This window comes from Lagopus muta, chromosome 7 (genome assembly GCF_023343835.1).
Source record: "Lagopus muta isolate bLagMut1 chromosome 7, bLagMut1 primary, whole genome shotgun sequence".
NCBI classification, from domain to species: Eukaryota; Metazoa; Chordata; class Aves; order Galliformes; family Phasianidae; genus Lagopus; species Lagopus muta.
The window spans coordinates 28,194,056-28,216,360 of NC_064439.1; the positions used below are offsets into that span (position 1 = coordinate 28,194,056).

At 38.3% G+C, this 22,305-nt stretch overlaps 1 protein-coding gene across 1 annotated transcript; it reads right to left on the minus strand.

Moving 5' to 3' along the window:
- Positions 1-1,760: 1,760 nt before the first annotated feature.
- Positions 1,761-22,258, minus strand: ANKMY2 (ankyrin repeat and MYND domain containing 2). Its single transcript, XM_048951692.1, has 10 exons — positions 22,075-22,258; positions 19,436-19,500; positions 14,566-14,704; positions 12,697-12,795; positions 10,615-10,775; positions 9,325-9,539; positions 8,189-8,324; positions 5,123-5,251; positions 4,555-4,696; positions 1,761-3,311 (listed from the first exon to the last, which is right to left on the minus strand). The coding sequence occupies exons 1-10, from the start codon at positions 22,139-22,141 to the stop codon at positions 3,082-3,084; spliced, it is 1,383 nt and encodes a 460-aa protein (XP_048807649.1). The 5' UTR covers positions 22,142-22,258; the 3' UTR covers positions 1,761-3,081.
- Between the last annotated feature and the right edge of the window lie 47 nt (positions 22,259-22,305).

Genomic DNA, 22,305 nt, shown 5'->3' on the forward strand with positions numbered 1-22,305 from the left:
AAAGAGGTAGCAGATCTGTACGTAAATGGAAAGTAATACATTTCTTCACAACTTTCTATTCTGCCAAAGGCTTAGTTTCAGTCAGTGCTATTTGTTATATCAAAGTCCTTCAGCAGCCTGGGGCTTGTCTTCTGAGTTCTTTCTTTTTTCTCCTGTTAGCACTGAGTCATGAAATGGTCTAGGCTGGCAGGGATTCCTGGAGTTTATCTAGCCCAACTACTGTTGAAAGCCTAAGATAAGGTTATCCAGCACCCTGTCAAGGCAAGTCAAATATTTCCAGTGAGGGAGAGACCACCACTTCTTGGCAACCTCCTTTACTGTTTAATTGCACTCCAGAGCAATTTTCTTATATCCAGGTGGAATTTTGCCTGCAACAACTGGGGCCTGTTGGCTCTTGTCCTGTCACTATGCATCTCTGTGAAGATAGCTCATCTGCTCTATAGCAACCTCTAGGTACTGTAAGTTTTGTGATTAGATCTGAGCTTTTCTGTGAGCTAATGAGCTCACTTCCTCCAACTCTCTGATCATCATGGTGGCACCTCGGCTGGAACCTCTTTTGATTTTATTTTTTTTTTTTTTGAATCAGGTTGACCAAGGCTGGATGCTGTATTCCAGGCATGGCCGAACAAGTGCCAAGCCAAATGAGATAATTACATCTTTGATCTGCTGATTATATTCCTGTCTTTACCATCAGTGCTGCCAGGGCATTCCTCTGGCTCAGGGTCAACTTGCTGCCCACCAAGACTCCTGGGTCTGTTTCATCAGACCCAGACAGATCCCAGCCTGTACTGCTGCTTAAGATTGTTCCATCCCAGATATGTGACTTCATCTCTGCTAAACCTTGTAATTCCTTTCACCTTTTCAAAGTTAGATTCCTCCTTTTTTTTTTTTTTTTTTTTTTTTTATTTCAGCTTTCCTAGTTTTCTTGCTTATATTTACGCATCTTGTAAATGCCCTGAAGTCATTCTCATCAGCATGGTTTTAAGAGGGAGATCAACACCTTGGTAGGTTTCAAGACAAGCCAGATTAAATGAAACTCTGGCTAACATTTTTTCTTAACGCAGTCCTGTCTAAATTAAGACCCATTAGGATTCACTAAGTGTATGCAATCCCTAGTTTACCTAACTTTTTTGTGCTTTTACAGCTGACTGTTCTCGCAGAGGTAGTCTACGATGTAACAACCTCAGCTGAGGAAAGCTGAAGCGAAGCACTGAGACCCTCATTTAGATTGCACTTGCTCTCTTCTGAGATTCACTGCAAAAAGAAGCATGGCATCCTCTGTTCATGGTTCTGAAGCCTTTTGAAGTTAGAATGAGGACAAATGCAAGCACAATCTCCACTGGGTGGTAGCCTGTGCTTCACAATTACTTCCAATTTTCAAACTTTATCTTGTTGCTTAGGCTTTTCTCACCAAGAAAAGGTGTTGGCTAGTGGAATGAAATCAGAATTTGTGTGGTGGATTTTATGACACTTCTGGGAACCTGAATTGTTTGTCCCCCAAAAATGGCATTGTCAGAAAAGCACTGAAGAGAAATATATCCCAGTCAGACCCTACTATGATAAGAATTAGGAACCAGCAGCACTTCTGATTCCCAGCTCCAAGTATCATGATTCCATATCTATGTTCCAGACACCTCTCTTGCTTTCTGCCTTCTACTTGAACACTTGAGCTACAGGAAGCCCGTAGATCTCAAGTGGGAACATCACAATATGTCCTGGTAGGCATTAAAGATGCAGTAAACAGAATTGCCACTCTGCTCTCGTCTTTGAAAACTTTCCCTTTATTATTCACATTTTATTCTTCTAATCCTTGAAATGAAAACACTCTTGATCATACCAAAGGTACATTCCCTGCATTTATACATCCTCTTAAAATTTTAAGAATAATAAACAAAAATGTTCAATATATTAAATAGTAAAAAATTAATAGCATTTTTCCTCTATGTGGAAGGTGGCTTATTTATTCCTCTATGTTGAAGGATATTGCTGTATTCCAAACACATTGTTCATCCAACAACTGGAGAATATAAAATTCTACCATCTTTATGCAGCAAGTAGTATTTCAGGTCATGACATTCCCTTCTTTCATGAGAAAATGTAAAACTGAGTGAAAACATAACATTTAAGGGATGCTGGTTTTTACAATATAGTATTTAGTCGAAAGCCAATGTGAAACATCAATAGCATAAATGGCATTGATACAATTTACCAATTGTAGTTTATAAATGGTCCCATTTCATTGTGATCAGGTTCAGCATGTAAAATATTAAACATGTCATATGTTTATGAAATCATTCATATACATCCCAGTGTGCTCTAAGGCATCTTTACCAGAAAGCAGAGATTTAGAAACCATTATTTGTAACATTCACAATAGTTAAAATCCTACTGGTGTTCCCTTCATCAAACTTTAATAAGCTTGGAATATATTTGAGCAAATAAATAATGAAATCAATCTCTTGAAACACACACATTTCACAGTCAGTCTGAGACTTACAAAACAGCTGTATCACTTAATAAAATTGCCACCACACACTACTGTTGTGCACTTATAGTCAAAGTATTTACAGTAATTTCATGAAAATTTGAGAATTCAGATGAGTATCTTCAGAAGCTTAACTGCTACTGAATTCCTTTAAATAAAGCTTCATAAAGGGGTTCTGGCTTCCCAATACTTTTAGCTGTAGTTCTGTGTACTCTTGGGAAAAAAAAAAAAAGTCTTAAAAATTATATTTAAAATAATTTTCAGGTTCTGAAACCATGAATACTCCCAAACTTAAGTGGCAGTTTGACCAGATGCTCATAGATTTTACTATGCTTACAGCTGGTATACATATAGCTGGATCTATGTCACTCTAGTTTTCATTAGATAATAAATATCTATTTTTACAATCTACAACAGAACCCGAAGACAAACTAGCCAGTATTTCATCTCAAGATGAACAAAGCTATGCTGTCATTTACAGGAAGCCTTGCAAAAGCCATGCTGTAAAGAACTCATACGTGGTCAGCATAAAAATTTCTTTATGACTGCTGGGGTAGAGGGATTTTACCAGAACACTCAGTCCCTTCCCAGCTTTCCTATTCCTCAGAATCCTGAATTTTTTGAAGAGCAATGTCAGCTAAGCCAGTCTCACTTTGCAGCGGGCTGTCAGGACGTGGGACTCGTGCTTCTGACTCTTTGGTAAGTTCAGTTTCTTCTGTCTGGGCAGTCTGGATCCATGGATTTGGATCTGCTTCTTTGGTAGCATCTGGGCCGGGAGTTGACTGTTCTTCGCTTGTAGAACCAGCCTCTTCTGGTTGTGCTTCATCTAGACAAAAGAGAAAACTCATCACCACTAAACATGGAACTCATTGGCAAGTAAACCATTTTTTCCTCTGGAAGAATAATAAACACTAAGAAACTGCATCAGTTACAGAAGTGATTGCATCAGTTACAGAAGTGATTGCATCAATTACAGAAGTGATTAGCTTCAGCAAGCTTCAACAAAAAAGTCCGAAGACGTAAGAGTTCTGCTTAAGCTTCCATAAGATTATCTTGAAACTAACCCTACACAAAGCTCTCATTAATTTCTCCACAATTTCACCACAGTTCCTTTTAATACATAAAGGAGCAGAGTAGGACTCTATTTCAACTTCCAATTCAAATATGCTTTACTGACAGTATGGTTAGCCTTTCAAAGAATGGCTGCAGGCTACTTAAATGTAGAATACAGGTGTTCTGTAAGGAAAAAAAAAAAAGCTATTTATGTGATTACGTAAGAAGTACTTATAACATACTGAAGAAATTCTTTGCTAATTAACAGTTGACCACAATGAACTTTAGCTTAAATGAGTCATCCCACATTTTCTAACCTGACTATACAGAAAAGAATCAGCAATTGCAACTTCATTTCTCAAATAACTTTTTTTAGAAAAAAAAAAGTGTTAAATGACTTTTTGCTCTGATTCTGCTAAGTAGGGTTGGTTTGTAGCAATTCTGGAAGGAAAGAGGCCTTGTTAAAAGCCAAATAAACCTTCAGAAATTATTAATTTTGGTTTCTTATTTTCTCTTATGACTGGTAGCCAGCTGTAAACACTATCATAACCAGCCACAGCCCTGCCAAAACCTACCATGGTCCCAATTGGCTATGGAGCTAACAACCTCCTTAGCGCAGACTTCCTTAACACCCATCCTTCAAAGTACACAACGCAGTTAACTTTATACTGTGATTCTGAAGAAGAAACTATTAAGGGAGAATTAATCTTTCCATTAGCCTTCACAACTAGAAGGAAAAATCTGCTGTCATATTATCCAGTTTGTCCTAATATCTCCAACAAAACTGATTAACGTGAAACTTACACATTACTTTGATTAAAAATTTGGATTTTGAAACAGTGCAGTGTAATTCAGCACCTCCAAAATGAAAGAGTAGAATTCCAGCAAATGCAAGTATGTTGTTATGTGGCAACAAAAATATTTCAACTGTTACAGATTTTAAGGCTTGTTACTGTTGTTCCTTTTGATACAGTTCGTGCTACGTTAGTGTCAGCAAGGAAACTAAAAATTCTAACCTTTCTTTTGCTTTTTTTCTTGTTTCCTTTTCTCTTTGGCAGCTTCTAGTTCTTGTTTCTCATGAATTTCCTTCAAGGTCTTGCAGACTTTTTTGTGGGTAAACCAGTGTATTTTCTGGCAGTTCTGGTCACAGTACATCACCTGAAAGTTACCACAGCCATCAATTTGTCATGATGTACTAGAAAAATGTACACTACTCCTAAATTTTTAGTGCAACAAGTTAAATCTCTATGTATACTACTTAATGATATTTGTAAGCCATTTGTCAAGTCATACAGGGATTCCAACCTATATAAAACTATAGAAGAACAGTTTGTTTTGCTTAACTCTGAACATACAGAAATTTTATTCTTTCTTCATCCTTAAACATACACACTTGGAAATGCAAGTACTCCCACTTGTGAACTGCAGCCATCTCTCCTAGAAGTAGGTGACATGCACATTTTCAGCGTAGCCATGTGTGAAATTCCTCATAAATCTACACAGTAAGTAGTCAAACATTCAAAATCCTCATCATCTCAATGCCAATAATGTTTGTGATCCATTAAACAATTTATGGCTCCTTACCATCTTACACACTGAACATCTTTTGTCTGCTCCCTTTTCCCCACATGTGGTACAGAATTCAGCATCCACAAAACCCACTTGGCCAGTGATAGCTTGTGTAAGTACAGAAAAAGCTGTAGGGTCAGAACCCTGAAAGACAAGAAGGGGTAAAGAGAATAATTTTGTAAAACACAGGAAATACCACAATTGTACAGTATGTTTCAGGTAAAAAAGCAGCACTATCGCAAAGAGGAACAACAAGAGAAAAACAACAAAGAGCAATTCAAGCTTCCATGTAGCCAGCTGTGCTCTCACTCAAGGTGCTGTAGAGCACAATATGAAACTACAACATACAACTTCAAGTAACATGCACAGCTTTGCAAGTACACATTTATATACATTTTGTATACAAAGTGAACTTAGAGCTTAGCTCCTGTAGAAAGGAAGAAAAACATTTCATTTTTTTATTTATAAAATGAGTCTTATTTGAAGGTAACTAGCACTCAGCTTGTGAACACGTGCTTACATTTTGAAGAATCAGTGGCTGCACAGAATGTCTCCACAGTCTGTAGCTTTGTTCTGAATCAAAACCACGAGCACAGAGCAATGAAACTAAAATCTGAAGGCGAAGATACTGGCGATTTTTAATAACTGCATACTGTGGGATTAGCTGCAAAGTCCTTTCTAAAGAATTTACCCCTTCCTTAACTGAACAAATACTGACATTTAAGAAAATGATTTTGGAAGAATGTGTCATTATTGCAGGACTAACAGCAGCACTACCTAAGATGTAAGCGGTGATTCATTTAATGGATAGTCCCAAGTAACAGCTAAATGATACACTAACTGCTGCTTTCAGGTACAACAGACAGAAATTTAAATGCAACAAATATAATACAATGCAAAGTGCCTGTCTAAGTCTGTATATTCAAAACCTGTTATTTTCCTGGACAGACAAACTAGATAATTTAAAGTGTAAATATTCCCCACTCATGTCACTGCATTTAGGCAGTAGATTTCCATTCAGTGAAGAGAACAGGCTCTACTTTTAATGCTCTGTCAAGTCCTGAAAATAATTGCGTAAGTTATAAGCCTGGATCTCGAAATTAAGCATTTAGTCACATTAAAACATGGAAATAAAGCTCAGAAGCTTTGTACCTTCTGAGGTTAGCAAACATATTACCGATAGCTTTACTTCCCTCATTTTCATCTGAAATAACACCTGAAACATGCACATTTATTTCACCTCTCACTTTCAACTCTCACTGTTGTGCTGTCTGTTCTTTGTGCCATTCTGCTATGGGAATATCCCACAGCCTTTTGTTGTTGTATTTGAATGTCACTGTAATGTGTCTGTTGAGTGAATTAATGACCTGTTCTTAATGCTATAATTAATGCTATTAATGAATATTCAATCCCATTCAAGAACTCAGTGGTCTTTTCAAAGTCACCAACTTGTAGATCCTACGCAGCAGGTTTTTGCAAATTAGACTCTGTGTTGGCACACAGTTAAAAAAAAAAAAGGTTTTTTATTTAGCACTGATACACTGTTGTACTCAGAGTACTCAGAATACAGACCAAATGGTCAGAACTTGGAATTTTCAAGACAATTATTTGCCTATTATTATTTAGATATTATTTACAGTATCCTTCCCATACAACACAAGCAATAAGATTTACTATATTTTACTGGTAAACATAAACTACGGATTATTTTGATGTAAACAACAAAGGAAGAAAATGTCAGGTTGCCTTGTCTCTAAATAAATCCTTAAACAGTTAGACCAGCAGAAACATGCAGGGCTATAATGACTGCAGCAACTCTGAGATGCCCAGACTGAATCCAAGTAATTGTATGTGCTGAAGGTCAAGGGTTCCAGGAAATTCAATCTTTATTGCATCTCCTTTCTAGCATAATGGACAGAAATACAGTTTAACTAAAGGAAGAAAGCAGAAAAGACTGCAAGCTCTTCTAAGAAGAAACAGGAAGGAAAGCGTTTACTCTAAAGCAACTCTTAATGCATCATGAAAGTCTGTTTTCACACTGTGTTTATTTTTCTGGCTTAGACAAACAGGAGGGATTGCATTAAGCCTCAGGACATTTTCATTCACTGGAGCCACTTAAGATGGAGGCTATTTTTAACTCACTCAGCATAATCCAAGTATGAGACAAAACTCTGCGTTTTTCCAAGTGTTAGGACATACAATATCTTGCTCTCAGAGACCAGAGAGAACATATGTTAAAAAAAAAAATGGAACAAAACTTCTTGTGTAAGATTTATTATTGTATGGGAACTGCTGAGTCAGGGCCTGAACCTCTGATTGATCACCTGAGGCGAGCCATGAGTCAGCCAGAGGAGCACAGGTGAAGGCAATTCAGCTGTGCTGCCGGAAGGGGTGGAGCCAGGCTCCAGCCCTCCTGGACCTATTTAAGAGCTGGCTACCAGAGGGGAAGGATCTCTTCTGGAGATCCTCCTCTTTGGTATCTTCTAGTGAGCTCAACCCAAGGGTAAGCTCTTCTACTTATTCTCTTTTGTGATCCTTGTTTGCTTTGCCTTACTCTTTTGATTATATTGCAATTATAACATCTTGATATCTATTGATTATACACAATTGTATTGTGATTATAACATCTTGGTTATACAATTATAAACTAATGAAAGCTACTGAAGAGTGAGTTGGCAAAGATGAAAAGCTGAAGTTAGCTATTTTACTTGTAATTAGGATCTCCTAATTCAGATACACACTGTACAGTAGATGGCATTCTCTTGTCTCTCCCTCTGATAAAGGGAGCTTCACAGAATGTTCTTCTACTACCATGTATTACCACTTTCTCCATATACACTATAAATAATCAATGTATTAAATTAGGAAATGACTCAGCTCAGGCATTTAAGCATTCGGTATTAGAGAATTTTCCTGCAACACGTAAAATAAAATTCCAGCTTATCAGAAAGTTCAGGGACATCCAAAGCCTTTGCTTAATATAAGACACTGAAGAACCTGAGAGAAAGTAAGAAAGCTTATTTTAAGCTGAATTTACTATGCAAATTGTTAGAAAATATTATCTTGATAGAAAAAACTTACCAGTTCAACAGGAGCAATACTCCTCACGAGCTGCTGGAGCAATGTAGCTTCACAGTAAGGAAATTTTCGGATACTTTCTCGAATTAGCTTCTCTTGATATACAGGGAAACCATCTTTATCTCTCCCTTTCAAGAGACTAAATTTTTTAAAAAATTCAAAGTAGAATAAGAAATCACACAGTAACTGCTCAGGGACAAGGACAAACACACAGCATCCAGTACTCTGCCCTCCTCACTCTGTCCTATCCCACATTTAGCTAAAAGTACGCTCTGAAAAGCCTGCTTACAGATTCCATTACCAGTGAAAGAGAACCAGCTATAGGTGGACAAGTAACCAAGCTCTTTGCTGTATTTAAAAATGAACATTGTGAAAGTAAACAGTAAAGAATAGACAGCAATACTTTAAAATAAAAATTCTGCTTTATTTACATTTAGTAACAAGCTATCGTCCTGATGCTTCTATACTTATTTGGTTGGCTCCTGCGGTTCAGTGATGAACAACTTGATTTAAGTATATGAAAACTGATTTATGATTTATTTTCAGTATCACCTAAAGATCCACTGGGCTCTGATATGACCTTTCTACAGGTCAGGCCACTTACTTTAAGATCAGGCAGCTAGTTTTGTAACTCTGACTGCATTCTGAGGTTCAGCCTACATGATTTAAGAGCCCAAGTCTCATCTAAAGCCAGTGGGATTTTGCAGCTCTCACTTGCTTAAGTGTTTTGAAGAGAAATCTCACTGTCTCAGTGCTAGAGAGCAAGACGGCAAAAGAAGTGTTCCCAGATGATCCATACTGGACTCAGAAATACTTTTTTCCAAGTCTATCACTCCCTCTTTTTTTCCACCATGGAATTCTCTGTTACCTCACAGTGTTTGTGGGATTGCCAAGTTCTAACCAGTTTTAGCACAGAGCTGAAACCCAAGGATTGTTTCCTTCATACCCCAGGAGAGGACAACACCACTGGAAAAAAGAGAGTCAGTGCAACCCTGAAGTGACTGCTATTGGGATTATTTCAAAATCTACTTGGCAGAGCTTTTACTAGAGACAGTCCAACTACTACGATTATTCCAGTGGCCTTTTTCTGCTATCTGTAAAGTTAGTTCATACATAGACCTTTCTGCAGAAATACGTACCTTTTGATAAATCCATCTAGTTTATCCTCTCGCTCTTTTAAGAACGTGACACATTTCTGGAAGATGCAACTGATGTAGTGCATTTTCATAGCAAGTACTTCATTCATATCTTTCTGCTTCATGCACTTCTCACAAATTAGATCCAAAACCCTGTAACATTTCTGCAGTGCTTCTACTTCGGCCAATAGAGGGTTCTCTTTTACCAGCAACACAATCTATGAGAAAAAATGTAATCCAATTCAGAGCTAGTATTTTTAAACTTGTTAGATAAATCTTTGTAGCTAAACTTCAGTGGAGTTTTTACTATTTCTGTACTGCAGTCTTATGCTGTCTTCCCCTTCTTTTGTGAGTGTCATTATTTAGTATTTGTAGTTCCTATGCATGAAACGCTCAAAATTAAGACTGGTATTAAAATATATATCTAAGAAATAGAGGTACCTGGAGAATTAAAAGCATTTTAGAAGAAACATTTAGAGAAACTACAACACACTGTCCTAAAATCTATTTCCTTTTTGAAAACCTGAATAAACTGGATCTGCATAATTTAAGTGGCTTCAAAGAAAACACCAGCCTCACATATACTTGGAATGCTTTAGGTGGACTGATAACACACTGAGCTAACCATTTTCAAAAGAGCCCATACACCCACTAAATTAGCTGCCAGTTCGTACATGCTGCAGATACTTGGTTGGCAACCACTGACAAATTCCCAACTTTGGACAGCAAGCCCAAGGAGCTTGTCTTTGAAATTAGGTGTGTTAATTTCTCTGAACTACACAGGAGGAAAAATCCTAAAAAAAAAAAAAAAAAATTTAGCAGCAAATATACTTGGAAATAAAAATAAACACTTCTTGCACATACTGCCAGAAACAGCAACAGCTGTTACTATGGTGAAACAGTGATTAAGGTAGAAAGCTGCATGCTGGGACAAGCATGGAGAGAACACTGACAACTTGTCAAGGTAGGGAATTGTCTTGTTTCCATTTCAAGTAAGGCTAGGAAAAAATAAATCCAGAAAAGCACACAATTTATGCTTTTCTATGTTAGAAATAATCTCTCTGATTAATTGCATTATTTTGGAATTCTGACCTATACGAACACTGAAATTGCTTCACTTTTGAATCATGTCTAGACGTTAGGCCTGATCCTACGTCATTCTCAGAAGTATCTGAGTTACAGGATAATGCTTTTCATCTTAACTGGACTCACGGAAGAACTGAGTGCCTTTTGGCATAAAAATGAAACCAGTTCCCACGCCAACAAACACGTTCAATTTACATATCACTCTACCTTAACAGGATGCATATTTGTGGTAGTAATAATTTTATGGAGCGGCCCAGCTAACTTTACTGGCAGTTTTGGTTCTTTATCCAAGCCTTGTGGTTTAGTATAGTAGTCCAGCCTTTCACGTGGAAAGAAGTTGTTGATGATGGTCACACAGTCATGCTGACCTAAAAGTACATAAGGAAAAAAAATAATCATGTAACCATAACATAAATGAGAGAAAAACAAGACCTGAGACACAAGCTAATATAAGCAACACAGGTGAGCTTTACACACAAGGAAGCTAAGCATCACATGATTTGCACTGGTAAGAAGCAACTCTTGTTTTTCTTCTGTAAGGTGTGTGACTTTTTGGCTTCTGGTAGGAAACAATTTAATGACATTTCATTTTAGAATTCCATCCCTTTTTCTCCCTGTTAAGCCAGAATTAAAATAAGTGTTTATCAAAGTCATTCACTGTATTCAGAATCGAGCCATAAGAAAAGTCAGTATTTTGACTCTGAGGTACAACTATCCTAATAGCATCTCACAGGTGTTAAAATTTCTCAAGAGCTTTGTCCACTTTGTAGTCTGAAAAAATTGTATTGTGACTTCTGATACATTTCAAACAGAGAGCAGTGTATTAACCAGAAGAACAGAACATGTGGAAAATGTCCTAGAAAAAAAGGACTGTGATGAAATAGGATGAGAAAAGTTACATCCTCTTCTTGTTTTCTGCATCTGACAAAATGATGGATTACTAGGCTGAAAGAAAATAGCATTTAGTTTCTGTACTTCAGGGCCACATTCTTTAAACTGACTGATTTATCTTGGCACTAACTCCCTTTATCAGCAGCAGAAGACAACCAACCAAATTCCAGCATTTAAAATCCTTAAGTGTTTGAGACGAGATGTCCTAAGGTAACAGAGCACAGTGTCAAACAAATGATGGGGGAACATCCTCACTTCCCACACAAAGACAGATGACTTAAAGTTGACTGGACGGAGAGTAAAAGAGAATGGACTCCAATGCTCAGCCTACCTCAGTATGTGTGGAAATACTTACAGAGGTGATGCAATGAGTTTTTAAAGACTTCTCAAAAATTATGTTGGAGTCATCATTACCCATTAACCAGTTCAACAACACATTCAAAAACAATATCCATTCTCCAAATTCCAAGCATAGAAGTGGACTTCTACAGCACATTAAGTACATAGTTAAGGATTTGCTGCGAGTACTGGCAATCTTTTTCTCCAAAAAGGAATAAAAGCAGATATGATCTAAATTTAAACCCCAATAACTCACTGTTACAGGATGTAAACGGAAATGTCAAGGTAAGCTTCTTCTGGAACAACTAACGGACTTCTGAGAGAGTTCTCAGATGTTTAAAGAACATGAGAAGGCTGGGTTCAAATGAAAATAGATGTTCATTTTTAGTTGCTGGGGAGGTCATCTGGAAAGCAATAGTTGATTTTTGAAAAAGACACTGCTTTTTCAGGTTATATTTTATCACACACCTTTGCTGGAAATAGATAAGAAGTACTACATTTGGGTTATATTTGGGAATATTAAGCCAGGAATCTCCGGCACTGTGCCAACGTTGGTAAAGAACTGAAAAGGAGTTTAGAAAAAAAGAAAAGAAAAATGAGCCACAACAACAGAAAGAAGCCTGGCTGTATGTTTTGCCCAGGATCACTTAGCACGCTGCAGTGACAACGCTTTCTTTATTGCAACCAAGTTTTGATCAATCAGTGCCAACCTATCTCAGAACAGGTCCTGAGATTTCTCCCTCACACATGCAGAGGGAAAAGAGCAGGAGGTGACTAACCATAAATGTGACCAGTTTCCTCTTACTGTTTGAAAAGTGATGACATTGCATACATTTGCACACTTGGAGAACAGCAGCATTTGTTCTTATAGATACCGTCACTTGGGTATTTATAAAACACAAACTGACTCTGGTAAGGGGATGAGATGTGAAAAAGAAAATGATGAACAACGGTGTTAGTTCAAAACAGGTCATTAAACAATATTTCTCCAATAAAAAGCACCAAAATCTGACATTTTACTTTAAGGATTTAGGAAATGATGCCACACTTTGAGCTTACCCACAAAAGCAGCCATCTGAGCTGCTGTCCTTCCCACGGAATTGACAACATCAGTCTCAGCTCCAGCCTCTAACATCATCCAGGTGATTTCTTTGTTTCCTGTATTTGGGGGGGAGGATATGGAGAATTAGGCAGGACAAAGCAGAACTTGTATTTCTTCATGTCAGAGCAAAATCAAACTTTTACTAAGACCTAATATGTGTAACAGTGAGGAATAATAATAATTTTAAGTACATTAAGAATTAACTAAGAGAAATGCACATTGCTGCCGCCCTCTTTAAAGTCCCACAGGGTTACATCAAAGTAGAAACTAAATTCACGCAGGGTAAAACTCTGCCCTCTGTAATATACATTCAGCTCCCTGTAGAGCTTATGGAAGTCACACACATACAATTCCACTAACAATTGGTCCCCCTGGATGGCAGTACAGAAGCAAATTCTACTAATCTCGTTTGACAGTTCAGCTAAACGTTTGCTATTCTAAGAATAAAAAACTCAGTACTGTTATGTAGCAGGAGCTTAGAGAAGGGAACAGATTGTTCCTTTCTCCTCAGCAGGAACTGGGTGTTCAGACTGGGCTAAATACCAAATAAAATGAAGCTAAAATTTGATGGGAAGATTATATGACATAATTGGTGCCCTTAGATGCTATTTAGGACACTTGTCACCACTTGTGCTGGTTCTCTTTTCAAAGTTATTTTTGCTTTAACAGTTGCTGTGCACATGCTAACTGAAAAGAAAATTTGAATATAAAAAAAGAAGGGGCTGGTAGACAAAAATTAATATTTCTGGTTTTAAAAGAAAGGCTTTGTGTCAATAGTGCTCATGTACCTTTTGCACTCACAGGTAACAGATCTTAAAGTCAACATTAAGAAGCATTAAAACCCAGGATGGCAGATTAAAATCACAGCTGGGAGAAAATGGTAAAAATCCTGCAATTTCAATAAAGCTGCAGGCATTTAACAGCCTCTGACAGTTTGCTCCTATTTACTTGCTGCACTTTGGATATTGCTCAATGCCACAAAATGCTGAAATCTTTTTACCAAAGTTTGAGCAGCTTTGTGAGCCACTTAAGGCATCAAAGCCTTTTTTTTCTTTTCTTCTGAATTTACAATGAAAGAAAGCAGAGTTTAAACTCTACCTGATAACAAATGTTACATCTTCCAAAACAGGAGGTTCTAGGGAAGTAAGTGGCCTATTAGAAAAGATACTTAAAGTAATATAGCATTTCCAATTCTAACTCTTATTCTGGAATAAACATTGTCTTTACGTAATGCCTTTTCCTCACTTGAGAAAATTATTGCTCTTTGCATCAGGAACACGAGAAAGGCAAGAGGAACATTGCAAAGCTCCACCTGAACTGGGAGAAGATATACATTACTATAAGCTCTCTCGTGAAAAAAAAAAAAAAGAAAAAAATAAATTAAAAAAGAAGAAAAAAGAAAAAAAAAGGATGAGAAATAGAAAGAAAAAAAAAAGTAAAAAAACCACATTTTTAAAACAAATAAATTTGCATGATCTCACAACATAGCTGCAAAAATAATGTAGAAGAGAGACAACGTCTGAAAAAATATTGGATTGATTGGATAAGCTTCATGTATCACTAGAAGCTACTGACACAAAGTCCTAAGGAAGGCAGTATGGTGCAGTATCCTTTCCAGTATAATAGAATATAATTAAACAATGTATCCTACTGTACACTAAAATGGTTACAGAGTGAATTTAGACATGTGACCGAACAGAACTAAGTACAGATGTGCCATAGGCCTCAAAAAGCTGAACAGAGAAAAATTTTGTATGAAAAAAACAGCAATTAAGTCAAACTGTATACACCAATGTCTCAAAATTCAGTGAGATAAATTTCGTTACCTGAAAGCCCAGCAAACATCAAGGCAGTGTATCCATGTTCGTGTTCATTGCAGTTAACATCAGCTCCATGTCGCAAGAGCAACCTGCACATGTCTACTTTCCCTTTGTAGGCTGCGTGCATTAGAGGAGTCATGCCATGCTAAAGAGAGGAAGGAAGAAGCACGCAAAAAGAATTAGTTGTATCTCTTGTTTCTCATGCCATTGATAATTTTCACTTGCTCACACATACTGACAGTTCCTGCCAAAGCACGTGTATCTTTAGGGAGTAAGAACAAAAAGGGTCACACCATGTCGATGAAGAAATGGGCTTACTAACATGCAGCATTTTTTCCATTTTCCATAGTGTCACTGTTTTCTGATGATACTGTTATATGTGTGAAAACAGACAAGTCTTAAAAAAATGAAAACCATTTCCCACAAATTAAACATTAGTCTTCTTTGTAAGACATGAGCATCATAGACAACTAGTGCTTGTCATAGCAGTAGAAGCCTGTTTTAGAAAATCTGTCACGCCCCTAAGCTGTTACTTTTCCCCCTGCATTAAATGATAAGTAAAATTAGGAATAGGGTCTTATTGTTTTTGCCATTAGAAAGATTTGTGGTTTCTAAAACACGCCTTGGTTAGTCATGTTGTTGGTAACTGTACTGTCCTGACTCCCACTTATCTTTCTGGTGGCACCGTGTTTGCAGTCCTACATCAGCCAGAGCCCTAAATGCCTTTTATAAAGCTGTGCCTAGCTCTGACTAGACCTTAACAACCACACAGCCTCAATTCTTGCCTTTTGATAAACCACACCAGAGCAAAAATGATTAGGTTGAGCAGGGAAGGCCATGAGTTATCATGTAATTACCAATGCAAAGGTAGGCAAGTCCTAGGGGAAATTTTCCAAACAGGGAAGAATGGTTAATACAGATTACTCTCAAAGAGCAGGGAGCATCTTCTTGAGCTCTTTCTGAGAAAACTGAATTACATTCACGTTCTTCAACTTTGATAAACTTTTTTTTTCCAATGTGCAGTTTATTTTCACTTAATGCCAAGTCAGGATGTAAGTTATCAGCCAAGACACAGTAACTGCCTAAAAACATTCTCCAGCACTGAACACACGGACGTGTGATTTGGTCTGTCCCATAAAGAAATCAAACTGACGTTTTCTTCCCTGTTCTTGCAGGTCAGGGTAACGTGCACAGCTACACTCATATACACCATTACCACAGCTCCATCAATGCAGGGTGATGTGATGTTCTGAAATAGTCAGTTTGAGCCTTAATGTATTTTTATTTCTGTAGAACAAAACCTAAAGTTAGATTTTTAATTAGCATTTCCAAAAAAATAAAAAATAAAAAATAAATCCTAGAGGTGAGAGAAATCAAGCAAGTTAAAATTATGACAACAATTTTCAGTATAATTTCATTACTCCCTGCTCTAAATGAAAACATTAAAAACAATTCTTGCAGCACTTTATTTTAGTAATCTGAAATATTTTCACACGCTGCAATACAAACTGCTATTAGAGAAGCGAGAGGCATTCATGAAACAAATCTGTGACTGGTTTTGTTAGGTTTCATTTGTGGTCCTGTAATAGAAAGAAAAGCATTCTATCTTACTGTGCATAATACATTACAAACAGAAACTTTGTAGAGGCCAGTTTGGCGACACCCAGTTCAGCGCTAGGTACTTGAATTAAATTGTAAAAATGCCTCTGACTTAACAGAAGTAGTACAAAAAGCTGCTTGTCCTGTGTCCTGGTTTTGGCAAGTATATGACTGGAACTTTCATTCAGTGAAAGCCTTTAGAATTTCCAGCCTTAAAGCTTTTGAGTAAGATCATCCTTATCCACTTAAATATGCTACAAGCTGAATCTGGAAAGCAGTCAATAGATGTATGAATGAATCATTCTATCTACAGCTAAGTACAAACTAATTCTAACATGAAATACTGTTCACTGAGTACAGATACCTCTCATAGTTACACTCTTCCTCCTCCTCCTCAGCCATCCTGCTGAGTTGTTGTTTTCACATGTGTAACACATTACATTTCTGACTGTTTAACAGTAGTAATGAGAAATTAAATTCTATGCTAGTCAAAGTCCTACATTAAAATCACAGAATGCTTAATACATATTGAATTTTGTTCAGTTTGTGGATTTTGAAGTACTACATAAAAAGATCAGAAGACACAACTTTTTCTCCTGACCATGTATTTGAAAATTTTTCTGCTAATATGGAAATTCATACTGGAGTAGCAAGACAGAGTGACTGCAAAACCCTGCACTGAAGATAACTAATAGGAGAGAATACACTAGCAGGCAAGCTGCCTTTGCAATTCCAATAAATCATTCAGTTCTGTAGCTAGCACAGAGATGCAGAGTGTTTGTAAAAGACACGTGTTACATTGTAGGAAGAACAGCAGTATTATCAAGCTAGAAAAAAAAAGTAATGCTGCCAACGTCACTGGCATACTCTGTATTACGATTCTGAACAACCTTAACATTATTTCAACAAGGAAAAAGCGTGAAGCCTTTTCAGGTCAAACCCCTCTGAAAACAGGGAGAGCTCAATTACTGGAGGATGCATAACTTTAGGTATGACACTTTGAAAGTCAGTGTACTAAACGTACTGAAATCAGACTAAAGGCACTGAAATCTGATTTGGCCCTTGTCTAAAGATGCATAAAGACTGGTGACTGCCAGTAATTTTAATCTAAAAGAAAGTAGACCTAAGCAGTTGGAATACAAAGCTAGAAACATTCAAACCAGAAGTTAACAGGACACTGTCTTATGTATTAATATATATTTTTTAAATCAAAGAGTGAGTTATGAGCATGAAATTAATAAATTGTGTTTGCATGTTTGCTGTAAATGCAAACAGAAAATTGCTCATTCTGTGGACTCTCTCATGTAAAAAAGAACTGTGAGGAAGGAAATGAATTCCTAGCTCCCAACTAAATTATGCTTTCCTTTCAGTATCTAAGCATTTGATTGTCAAGGCTCCAATTCCTCACTTATTAAATTAATAAAATTGAATAAAAAATAACAGCAGTAATACAGTAATAATGTGAAGTTCAGGATAACAGCGAGGGCAGTGGAGGAAGCAAACAAGACCGATGCATTCAGAGCAGTCTCCAGTTGTGGCAACCTTGGATAACAAAGCTAATGTTCAGTTGGTATTTCGTACACTATTTATGTACAGTTACTAGAATAACACATTACAGGCAAAACAATTTGTAACAGAAAAAAATGTAAAGCTGACATGAGACAACTGCTGGATTGAAAATCCTAAATAAATCTGAACATGCATCATTACATTTATCACTGCTGGGGAGGCAGGGAGGAAGGAGACTGAAGGAAGTCCATGGCTTGAGCTGTTTAAATATACCCCAGGCACATACTGTTTCTTCTTTAACAATATCCTGAGGCATAACTCAGCTGTGGTGCCTATTAATAAACCATATCCTCTCAGCAGTAATCCTACATGTTGCACTAATAATGCATCATGGGTGCACTACTTCAGCTACTGCACAAAAATAAATGCTGTGTAAATTCATAAATTAAAAACACATTTACAAACATATTTATCTTGGATTCCTAAAATTTACTGTAAATCTGAGCATGATTAGTTTGTCAGAAGCTTTTGAAATTCATAAACATTTAAAATTTTATTTGTAAACTGTATTTAAAAACAATCAGAAAATGGATCTGTCACTAGTACAGAAAATGCTAATAGCATCCCAGGAACATAACCAATATATGATACTGGTAATCATTGTAATGAAGAGATCATTTCCCTCAGCACTCATGAAGCCCCATCCTGAATACTTTTTGTAGTTTCAGGCCCTGCACTACAACAAAGGCAGGGACAACTGCAGCGAGTGCAGCAGAGTTACCACCTAGACATGGTAGGAGCTCCCAGGTTGGGGGCTGGAGCATTTGTGAAGAGAGGCTGAAAGAATTGGGTTAGGTCAGCTGGAGAGCAGATGGCTTTATGGGGACCTAAAAGCAGCCTGAGTCTTCACTTATGGTGGTGGGAAGGCAAGAGACAATGAGATTAAGCTCTGAGGTCTTTTCTAGCCTAAACTCACTGGTGATCTTATGAAGTGGTAAGGTCAGGAAAAGCACAAAATGATATGAAGTACCTAATCAAGAACAGACACAAGCCATTGGACGTTTAAATTTAATAAACTACTCAGGGATCCAACATGCATACAGGACAATTACATTTCTGCTTTCATGTTACATTTTTCAGTCATGTTGTATGCTTTAGAACAACCCTGTAAAAAGAACAAAGAGGAAATAGACAAGAATCTGCCACAAGAGACTTTTCTTCAAGAATTTCCTCCCATCTTTGTGTCACACTTTAGAATTATGTCTTTTATACAAACTATCACCTCTGTCTCTGCAAAAGACAGCGTTTTTCACTTCTGACCTAGCTGCTTACTTTTTCTGTTTATGGTTCTGCAAAGATGAGGTGCAAACGAGAGATGGGTAAAAAATAAGGACAGCAACTCTTTATTCACACTGCCTGCTGTTGCACAAACAGATGGGTTGCACAGTTAGGCAGGGGGTGACAAGAAGCCAGGCATGCCTCCATTTATCTTGCTGCAGTGTTGTTCAACTTACCTTATAGACACCAAAGCTCACGTAGTAACTTTAGAGAAAATACACAGCATGCACTACACAAAGTAACATTAAACTTCCTTTAGAAAAAGCTTAGAGCTCTTCAAAGGTTCATTATTCAGCTGCAGGCTGGAAACTTCAGAGGAATTCTAACTTCCAAGAGTCTGCATTGCAAAGTTATTTAACACCAGACAGGCCTTTGGACCTAGTCTTGCAATTGCTAAAGCCAGTACAACGCTTGCACAGTTGTGTCATACCTCATCCAAGCAATTGACATGGACATTCTTGCTGCCCAGCAGCCTTCCAGCCTCTTCAACATTCCCTTTAATTAAAAAGAGAAAGAGAGAAAAGGGGATGAGAATAAGAAATCAAGAATTAGGGGAAAAAGAACAGTCCCATTTGGGAATGTTAGGGAATAATTGGGATTACAATAAAAACCTTTGTAACTAAGCATCAATAAATCCATCACACCTGGTGAAGAGGCATAGGAATGAACAGTATTATGTTCTAGAAGTTTAAAGGCCAAGGTCTCAATTTAAAAGAGTAGTCTGAAAGAGTGCACTATGAGTAAGCATTCATTTTTCTGAAGTAACTGATCTACACACACACACAAGAACAGGACGTATCTCTTCATAAACTGCATCAGAACAACTGAATAAAATGATACTGAGTATTTTAACACATTCTGTATTTCTGGAGGCCTTACATCTAAAAGAAGGAAATTATCACATTTCACTTTTTTGGTCTGAATGAAATATGTTTTAAAGTTCAATCTCCCTTAGTGCTTAAATGCAGGGTTTGCAACTTCCCACCTCACAAGTCCATTAATGTAGATGAAATTTGCTTACAGTAACACAGAATAAAGGCAGGAAGTGAGTACAAGGACCATGTAACTTGATCACTGACATTTCAAAAAAGGAAACAAAAACAAATCCATACGTAGATTGAAGTCTGAAAAATCTGTACAAGGAAAAAGAATGGGCTGTACCTTGCTTGATTTTTTACAAATCAAACTTTACTACAAAAACCTTTTCAACTAAAGATGTAAGAACTTCAGTCAAAGCCCGCTGACATTGCTGAAGAGTCCTGCAATGTCTCTTCAATATGCATCAGCCATTCAAGCAAATAGAAATTAAGGAACGCTGAGTCTCAAACTGGGAAATTTAATTTATTGCCAACTGACAGACAATTCTGATCAGCAAAGTAGAACTATTTTAACAGTGGCCTGCTTAATAAAAATAAGCCCGATATCTCTCATTTAACGAAGGGCTTCACGTTTAACTTCACTACATCACAAGAAGGTGATCATTCAGCAACTTTTCAGCAGTTTTTGCAATCTCAGTTTTACTCCTAGCTGAAAATTAATTATTTGAGGGAAAAGAGCCAGTAATCTGGGACACCTCAATGACAATCCAGCAAAATACAATGCCTGAAGGTGAGGGCACTGCCAACTAGCCTGCTCCCCCAAACAATTTTTCCTTAACGTACAAGAAGCTTCTTAGGGCCTGACGTGGTTTTAAGAAGAATATTTCAGCAACAGGACAGGTGTTTGTTAGAGCAAATCCTCAATAAATGACTGTCAAAGCATACTTTTGGGCAGATAATACAAAGTAAAATTACATTTACAAATTTAGAGCTCTGTATGAAAAATCACCTGAGGATTTCCAAACAGGGCACTAAACTTTGGCAAATGTCAGAGTTCCAGGGTTGGCTAGCTCTGGAAGTTGGAGTTGAGCCATTCCTAATGCTGTGTGATAGGAGGACAAGAGACAATAGGCAGAATTTGAAAGAAAGAGAGGTTCCTTCTAGACATAAGGGTCTAGACCTTTAAGGGTCCCTTTCAACTCTAAGGATTCTATGATTTTACACAGCTGTAGGTGTCTCTGTTCATTGCAAGAAAGTTGGACTGGATAACCTTTAAGGGTTCCATCTAACTCAAACAACTGTATGATTCTATAAGGAAAAACATTTAACTCTAAGCCCAGGAGGAAGAGGTTGTTCAGACAGGTGGTGCAGTCTCCATCCTTCAAGGTTTTCAAGGCCTGATCACATACAGCCCTGAGCAACCTATGGCAGACTCACAGCTGGACAGTTTTTAGCAGGAGATTGGACAGGAGACTCCTGATGTCCTTTCCAAGCTGAACTCCTCTATGACCTTAATTATAAGCATGTGGTAAGATAGAGCGTTTGCAAGACTTAAGGTTTCAAATTGGTTATTGATTGGTGAGTCAATCAGTTGATCCTGAACCACATTAGGACAGTCAGTGATGAACTTCAGTTTGTCTCTGACATAGAGGCATACGTTAACAAGACTGGCTCAGAACTACACACACAAGTGCATGTAACACGGGTGTCTTCAGTTTACCTCCAGCTAACAGCTCTCACAACTTCCAGAATAGCGTTCTGAGTACAAATGTTCAAACGGGGCTGTAAATTATCTGTGCAGGCCCATGAAATCCAACATGAGAAAAACCCTCCCAGCAATAAGAATGTGGGCAGTGTGATGTGGGGAAACAGCAACTCACGTGTGAAGCACAAAATAAAACTACGTCAGTGATAAGAGCTGCAGGACACCCCGGCCAAGCGCAAGTTCTGTTAATCTTAGTAGGCTCTGCCTGTAGAGACATCCCGTATGCCAGCGTGACAGGCCAGAGGCTAGAGACAAGCAGATCTTTAAAGGACGCTTTCTCAGCACGCATCAGCCAGGCCAATGGGCACGAGTCACGCCAACATACACACCACGCGAAGTTCCCCACACAGCCGGGCCCGGCCCGAGCCCACTCCGCGCAGGCGGGCACAGGGAGACGCGGCCCGCCCTTCGCCCGCCGGCGGGGAACAGCCGCACAGCGCCGCCGAGGCCCGCAGCAGCGCGGGGTGGCGCGCGGGCCGGGCTCACCTTTAGCGATCACTCCCAGCAAATCCTTCTCCTCCGGGCTCAACTCGCCTTTCCGCGGGGGAGCCATGGCGGTCCCCCAGCCCTCAGGGCAGGCTCGGGGCGGCGCCGCCCAGCCAGGCGAGCTCGGCACGGCCCGGCCGCACCTCAAACCCCGGCTCGGCCGCCGCCGCCCGCCCGCCGGGTTCCGGCCCCGGGCCGCACTACGCGTACCGCCGTGCGGGGGGAGCCGCT